Below are 9,156 nucleotides of genomic sequence, written 5' to 3'. Positions count from 1 at the left end.
AACAATTTGTTGATGAAGACTAAAAAACGGATAGAACTGTACATTCAAATATCACGACAGATAACGAGAATGCAAGCAATCGTGATATTTGTATGAACAGTTCCATCTGTCCGTAGTAAAAACAATTCACGGGACCAGACATAACATGAAAATGATGAAATAAGAACTGACAGATAAACATGACCAGACTCTCTCAATTCCGAATGAACCGAAATAAGAACCGACAGATAAGCATGGCTAGACTCAATTCTGAAGGAACCGAAATAAGAACCGACAGATAAGCATGACTAGACAATCTCAATTCCGAAGGAACTGAAATCAGAACCGACAGATAAGTATGACAAGACTCTCAATCCAGAAGGAGACGAAATGAGGACCGACTGATATGCATGAGTAGACTCTCAATTCCGAAGGAACCGGAAAAAAAACGACAGATAAGCATGGCTAGACTCTCCCAATTCCGAAGGAACCGGAATAAGAACCGACAAATAAGCATGACTAGACTATCTCAATTCCGAAGGAACCGAAATAAGAACCGACAGATTGACATGCTACTTATGCTACTACTACAACTACTGTTGCTGCTGCTGCTGCTGCTGCTGCTACTACTACTACTACTACTACTTCTACTACTGTTACTACTACTATTACTATACTACTACTACTACTACTACTACTACTACTACTACTACTACTACTACTACTACTACTACTACTACTACTACTACTACTACTTCTTCTTCTTCTACTGTTACTACTACTACTTCTTCTACTACTACTACTACTTCTTCTTCTGCTCTTTTCTACTACTACTACTACTACTACTATTACTACTACTACTACTACTACTACTACTACTACTACTACTACTAATACTACTACTACTACTACTACTACTTCTACTACTACTACTACTACTACTACTACTACTACTCCTACTACAACTTCTACTCCTACTACTACTACTACTACTACTACTACTACTACTACTACTACTACTACTACTACTACTACTACTACTACTACTACTACTACTACTACTACTTCTACTACTACTACTAGTACGACTACTACTACTACTACTACTGTTACTACTACTACAACTACAACTACTACTACTACTACTACTACTACTACTACTACTACTACTACTACTACTACTACTACTACTACTACTACTACACTTCTTCTGCTGCTACTACTACTACTACTACTTCTACTACTTCTACTACTACTACTACTACTACTACTACTACTACTACTACTACTACTACTACTACTACTACTACTACTACTACTACTACTACTACTGCTGCTGCTGCTGCTGCTGTTGCTACTACTACTACTACTACTACTACTACTACTACTACTACTACTACTACTACTACTACTACTACTACTACTACTACTTCTTCTACTACTGCTACTACTACTGCTACTATTACTACTTCTACTACTACTACTACTTCTACTACTACTACTACTACTACTACTACTACTACTACTACTACTACTACTACTACTACTACTACTACTACTACTACTACTTCTACTACTACTAATGTTACTGTAACTACTACTAAAGCATGACTCTTTCAATTCCGGAGGAACCTGCAAACAGAACAGGCAGGTCACGGGTTCGATCCCCACCGTGGGAGCGTTCTTTAGATCTCCCCTAAAGACACCAAGTACTGGTTTTAGGCCCAGGAAACGGACTCGAGCGCGTTTATATAAGCCTAAGTAGGCTTTCGATGCAATCGCACTAAAATAAATAGGTTTAAACTAACCAGAACATGTTATATTGTTATCATTTTTCAGGTTCATCGGAGGTTACATGTCATGTAGACATGTTGTTCACGTAGATTTATTGTTCATGGCAACATGTTTTCCGTGTATACATTTTGTTCACGTAGATATGTTGTTCATGAAGACACGGGATACATGTATGCACGTTTGTCATGTCTGCCTTACGAATACAGAACAAAAGGTAGGCAAGGAATACTTTTTTAACTATCATGATTAAGTTAGTGTGTGTTTTATTTTCGAACGACTTATAAAGTTCTTGTTGCATTGTGTACAGAACTTTGACATCCAAGGTCACAAAAACGTGTCCTTTCTGCATGCACGGTGTCAGATTGGCGTTAACAATAAGAGGATTTTTGGATAACAATAACAACAATATTATGTCTTCCTTACCCATTAAAGCGAGAATACCGATGCTATATATTATGATGTATGCAATTTTAACGCGTAACTAAACAGAAACTTGTGTTTGCGTGTTTTTTTTATTGAACTATTAACTATGACGATGGAATAGTACATGTATATACCGTTGTTCTATAAATACAGTCAGAGCTGAGTTATCGACTGTATGGTATTCTACACTTGTTTATTTCAGAGATTGTTTTAGGGTTAAGAAAGTTGATTTAACAAGTCGGCCGGAGTTTTCATGTGTGTTTTTAAGTGGACAGCATTTTATCCAGATCGAAGACTGTGTGTTGAAAGGACTCGTTCACTTAATGAAAATATAGATTTCAATTACAAGCAAAAATAACTTATTACAAAAGGTAGCGAAATTACACTCATAACGTCGACGCGTTCTTAAACTTCATTTTCAATCATAAGGAATAAGCATATGAAATGGAAAAAATTGCAAAGCGTTTTATGTGGGTTTAAGGTTCATGTAGAGGCGTCATTTTGAAAAATGTGGGACCCCTAGCATTGAACTAAAATTTGACTAAAGGAAGAGTGCCACATTGAAAATGTATACATATATGCTTTAAAGGATGTTTTTCCTTCAAACTGCTACCAATTTTGTACATCAACGTATCATAACATCCACAAAATCAATCAAAATACAAAGCGATTTTAACAATAAAATATACATTATTTTCAAAAATCTAAATCATGTTTATTCCACGTATTTCGGCGGAAAATTATATAACTAGTGATTAATATCGACATTGACGAGGGCAAGTTACGCTTAAATAGTAATTTTTTTTTTACATATCTAGAAATATCAAAACTCGAACACATGTCATTTCATCACCATGGGGGCAGCCATTTTTAAATTAATAAAATAGAAAGAAACATGCTAAAAACTCACTCATCGCCTAATTGACATTCCAAACGGTTGACGATGACAAATGCATTGGATTGTAATCTTTCCGTTGATGTTTGCAAACTGCACGATCAGACCTCATAAACACTCAAAAGAATAACTATGTAAGAAGCATTTCACCAATGTTTACAATCGTTGTCGAATCACATGTACTATATTATTGCGCATAAAATAGTACGCTTACAGACTGACAGAAAGATCGATACGTAACGACGTTCAATTCATCACGGTATACTATTCTATTGATAATATATAATAATACATCGCTTTAACAATCTAAAAGTAGAAATAATTCTTTTAAACGGAGTTTTTAACAACGAAAGTGAAAACAACGGAAGTTGGATGGATATTCTGTGAGATGCACTTCGGCTCCAGAAAAACAATACAAATAAACTAAAAAAGACGTGTGGGGGACAATTTTCAGCTAGAAAATATTTGAAATAGGGTAAGTGGTGATATCTTTACGTGGTCATTTCTGTTATTTAGTGCGATCTCTTGTTGATTAATGTTAATAGTTGTTTTACTAGTTGCCACCCAACTGTATGTGTTTTCTCAGGTATGTGTATACACATACCCGGTTTTCTCACCACTGCACGTGGTTTCGACCGATTTGTTTTGCACGTTTTTCTACGGATCACAGCGATGGCCACGCTTTCAAAATGGGTGGAAGGAATCGAAATATAAAATCAATCGGTTTGCCATTTTTTTTTATTCCTTTACAATTTTATATGTCGTCTGCAATCTATATTAATTTGAGATGGTTTAAAATTTGCAATTTGGTTGAGAGGTAAATAACAAAATTGTTATGCCTTTGAAATAAAATTGTGACTTATTATAGAATTGTGACTTATTATCCACCATACCTGGATTTTTTAAAGTAGTTACGTTTTAGTTATTTTTAGAACTTTGTTTAGGAAATGTATCCAAAAAAGGCAGTTGAATAAAAACTCATTTGTTGTTTTATGACAATAATTTTCTTTGAAATGTTGCTAACTTGACCTTGTATATGTTTATAGCTTTGTATTTATTCAACTTAAGGTAGTGCATATCCTATCTAACTTTAGATTGAGATTTTGTAAATTAGTGTAAAAATGTATTAGTTTTAAACCAAAATATGAATAAAGCTCACAAATATTGAATGTCAAAAATGTGTTTATGTTATTCTATCCGTTTTAAGCTTTAAAATGATATAAAGTTTGACCATATTGTACCACATTGAATGAAGAAAAACCAAAGCGAAGTTTTAATGAATTTTATCCCCCCCCCCCCCATGAACCTTAACTTGTTCGTTTTTTCTTTAAAGTATTCCTTGTTATTAAGCAATAGTTCCGATGTTGAATTTGAGAAATTTTAGGCACGTACCGATACACTTAAAAAAAACAACAACCAAAATCATTAAACTAATCCCGTTAAGATTGCGTCACGAAAAGCATATATTTTGCAAACTAAGGCAACAATAAAAATGAGAATTCGTTAATGATTAACTACTTTAATAGTACATCATGCAGTTATAACTTATTTAATACCAGTATGGTTCAAACAAGTTATGCTATGTCCAAGTGTAAGTAGTGCGTTTAAGAATCATAGTGCAAGGTCACCAGCTCTCTCTCTTCCTTTTCTTTGAAAATCAGTTTGCTTGGAGTTCAGTTTAAGGCATTCTTACAAGAGCTGGGTTGTCACTGGAATGATGTTATTCCAATTGTATACAAATCGGTACAACCTGAGAGTTCGACTACTAGATACTTAATCAACGTGGCACGTTTTACAATTCGTATGGATTTTCTTCTCTGAATTTATAACAAACCATAAACACCATAATGACTTTTAAAATATTTCTAAAGATTTTATCTGCACAAACGGCTTACAACTACTTAACTAGAATGTTATATGTGCTTCTGTATGTGGTCTAACTTTGATAAAATGGATCGTCTATTTACTGTGTTTATATTGCCTTGCGTTAATTTCACACGTTTTTTAATCACAAATCATCACACATAAGTTAATAAAACGACAACAACATTAAATCATACTTTCTTTTATATATTAGACATATTCTATGATGTCACATCGATATGGTTTTGTAGATTCGATTGCCAGTCGGAAAACGAGAATTTCCGTGGCCTTTAAATGTCCGTGTGTTACTACTAGATGATTATCTGTTGTTACAGTGACGCCCTGGGGATGAAGAAGTCCGTGTTTACTGCACAACATGTGGCGGATGAATACACCATCACGAGTAAACACTGAAATTCGACTGTTGTAATGGTCCGCAACAAAAATATTTCCAAACACATTTGTTGCGACATCGTATGGGCATTTAAATTGACCATCACCTCTCCCAAATGAGCCAAAGGCTTTAACAAAATTACATTCAGCGTCGAACACTTTTATTTTATGATTTCCGGAATCTGAGATTATAATGTCACCATTCACAGATATGCAAACATATCCTGGTTTCGAGAAAGTTTCCTCGACTCGATCAAAATTGCCTAAGAATCGGACGAAGTTGCCATATTTATCAAAGACTGAGACTTTGTCCGTTTTAGCATCGCACACAATCATCCTACCTTTGTCGTCACATGCAATCCCTGTGGGACACACAAACAAGTTTTCACCAAACATCTGCAATAGGTCTCCGTCCATCGAGTAGATACGAACACACCGCTCGGTGCACAGGGTTACTGCGATATTATTGTCCGGAGTCAAGACCGCTGCCCATGGAAACTTCACGTCCTTGTCGAGTACCGCAAGACATCCACCTTTGGTTGTGCACACTTGGAGTCGACTGTTGATATAATCGGAGATGAGAAGCCTCCCGTTTGTTAAACATGTCACGTGCTTAGCATCCTCAAACCCTCCAATATGGCTGCCTCGCATACCAAACGCCAACACAAACGCGTCCTGATGTCGTCTATCACTCTCGTCTGCTGCGTAGTTTGCGTTCACATGTGATGTGTCCGAGAGAGAAATCTCTGATTGGATGTGAAGCATCTGATTCCTAGAGTTCTGTCGCTCTGTCCGCTTCCATGGCCCTTGAAGAAAGAAAACAAGTCATTATGTGTGCATAGTCTAATGACATATCGAAATCAGAAGACGAACGCAGTCTTTTATGTCACATATCGATTTTTTATGCATAATGTTATTTTTCTCTTTTATTGATTGTGTTATAACGCGCTGACCGCTTGAATCTTACACTAGAAAGCCACGTTTGCTAACCTCCCAAAGAAAGTTTGTACGATGGAAAAAGAAAGCGGATTTATTGTCTTTTCATTTTATATAGTTATACAATACAGCATACAATATTCTATATAGTTATACAATACAGCATACAATATTATATTTGTTGGCATGTTCTGAGGTATACACAATCTCCGAAATCGACGTCAAAGGCCATGACTATAATAATTAGATGCGTAAGGAAAGTGTTTTTGTCACTATGGCAAGAAATAATGTGTTTAGTTAAAAGTGTTTACTCTGTTTTCAAATTTCAACAACCATGGCGAACAATTTGGCATCCTGTGTTGCATAACATCTTTTGTTATATATTCAGTTGTTCTGAAACGTTGGAAAAGCAAAGCGTCGTACACGAATAACATCTTACTTAAAATACTATGCCTTGAATTTCTTCTGCGCTAATAACTCTGAACGATACTTAGAAAATCTTTACAGCCACAAGAGATATCAGAACAACACACAGTAACCCCATAGCATTGGCACGAAATCACTATTTTATATGCACTTGTATACGAAATTGTAAATGTATTATTTTCTTTTAAATACATTGATACTTATCATTCGTAAATGGTATAGTAGTTCGATATGAATGACATATAATACGTCAATCCGTGTAAATTAAACTCATTTTAATTGCCGTTTTCTACATTGTCCTGATGAAGCTTATGTTATAAAGAGATAAGAGAACTTGATCAAGATCGGGGCTGATTCTGTTCTTCCAGCATGCAGTTTCAAGGTCATTGGTATTTCGTCCTTCATTCTGAGATACTAATTGGGGGATATGAGGATTTTATGTCATATAAATGAGCCTCACTCTGAAAAAAAACGGGGCTAAATGCATGTACGGAAACTGTTGGCACAAAATAGTCTACGCAGTCCACAAGGGCTTATTTGGGAGGACACTTTCCGCTTTCGTGGGATTTTTCGTTGTCATTTCTTAGCGAAAATACAATTTTGGGGAAAAGTTACACTTAATGCACACATGCTTCAAAGTATGTCAAAAAGCTCAACTATACACTACACCACTTGCTGTGAAAGCTTATTTGCGGATGCATATAGGTATACCTACTTAAGAGCGATGGACACAATCTCACTGATAAATGTACAAGGTGTCTAACAGGTTGCGTGCGAATTTCATGGTCGTCCTGTGCCTCGTTTCGCTCAGCACTCCGAAGATCCGGTAAAGACCCGAACGTTAAGGGCCGCACCATGACGCCACTGCTCCGCGTGATTGATAACGGATCCTTAGCGTCAACCGGGGCGTCAAGACGCCAGGCGTCCACCATATTCCGACGACGAAGGTCGTCACTATTAATATCGTTTCTCTGCATTATGATTGAATCAGGCGCACCGAGTTAACGATATCGTTACACGATGAATTTTCACTGAAAATATGTGTTGAATATAATTATATTGCATCACATGTTCACGACACTGCCATGTTATTTACATTTTACAAACATATCTCAAAAAAGATATTCGGCGTATTTTACGTGAATATGCAAGCAGTTCTGATAAGTAAAGTTCAAAGATAAATATTTAAACAGTATTAGAAACATACTTGATTATAATCGAAACATGACTTAATCGTTTATGAAATTCCATTATATTAAATACTCGTAGTTTTATATAAACAATACCAAAAAAATGTGTTTTAAACATCAACATGATATATAACATATAAGGTTAATAACATATGAATAACTTAAAGATTTTGTATGATCTCATTTTACGATACTATATTTATCTAGTCGATTCGTGAAACAACAACACCATACTGTATTAAATACAACAGTTCTGATCAATGAATGTGCGTGTTTTAATTGAAACAGTGTTTATTGATGCAGTGTTTCTTTAGGGGGCGGGGTATAACACTATGTTTTTTATTGGAAGAGCATAATTTGGTCAAATTTATTTTTGTTTATATTTCATCGCATATGATTCCTTTTGCACGTACGGTTTTTGAAAATTGATTAATTTGATCTTTTCCTTTTTATTTCATCGATGGACCAGTAGCTTTAACTCAGGTCAAATATGTACGAGGCAAAAAAAAAGAAACGTGTTACAAGTTAAACACATTTTATTGACAAATGTTTTTGTCTCAATTAAAAATCGTTTGTAATTCTTGAAACCATTCAGTTTTGTTTTTTATAATCATGTATTTAATTAAAACAGACAGTTAAAACAAACTTCTTGTTGTCATAGACTACTTGTAGCAGACACATGTCTGTTACAAAACTTATGATACCGCTATGCCTTATCTTGGTAATAGTTTTGAGTAGTCATTTCAAAGAAAAAAGGAACGCAAAATACTAAACTGTGGCTTCAATTACACGTACATTTAACGTATAATAAAAATAAAACCCCATTTGTCCACACAGTGGCGTATCCAGAAAATTTTCAGAGGGGGTCTCAACAGGGGAGGGTGCGGGAGGGGTGTCCCCTTCCGTCGTCGAAATTTTTTTGAAATGGCACCTTGAAATGATGCGATTTCCTGCTATCTAATCAGCATTTTGCATGATAAAAGTGCATGTGAAACAAATAAGAACTTGAGTTCACACATCAAGTGTGACAGACACACGGACAGACAGACACACAGGGGTAAATCAAATGTCTCTCAAACCACTAAAGTGGTGGGATACATTATCTTTATCCATAACTTTTTTAACGGTGTAAGATGGGTGGACCTCCTATTTAACCTTGTTGGATATCCTACTAGGTCAACTGAGGTACAACATTAAAATGTTTATGTCCATGGCCCTATGAATGGAAAGCAGGCACACAGCGGAAAACCTGTCCTG

The 9,156-nt window shown here is 35.6% G+C and overlaps 1 protein-coding gene across 1 annotated transcript; it reads right to left on the bottom strand.

Annotated features, from left to right (window-relative positions):
* Positions 1-5,164: 5,164 nt before the first annotated feature.
* LOC127831526 (tripartite motif-containing protein 2-like) lies at positions 5,165-6,190 on the bottom strand. The gene has a single exon (XM_052356510.1). The coding sequence runs from the start codon at positions 6,110-6,112 to the stop codon at positions 5,165-5,167; it is 948 nt and encodes a 315-aa protein (XP_052212470.1). The 5' UTR covers positions 6,113-6,190.
* Between the last annotated feature and the right edge of the window lie 2,966 nt (positions 6,191-9,156).

Source organism: Dreissena polymorpha, chromosome 5, assembly GCF_020536995.1.
Source record: "Dreissena polymorpha isolate Duluth1 chromosome 5, UMN_Dpol_1.0, whole genome shotgun sequence".
Lineage (NCBI taxonomy): Eukaryota > Metazoa > Mollusca > Bivalvia > Myida > Dreissenidae > Dreissena > Dreissena polymorpha.
Note: the sequence above shows the minus strand (reverse complement) of the source record. Positions and strands in the feature narration are given on the sequence as shown.

Excerpts from the sequence above, each read along its gene's own strand:
- LOC127831526 (XM_052356510.1), bottom strand. The coding sequence starts at position 6,112 with ATGCTTCACATCCAATCAGAGATTTCTCTCTCGGACACATCACATGTG.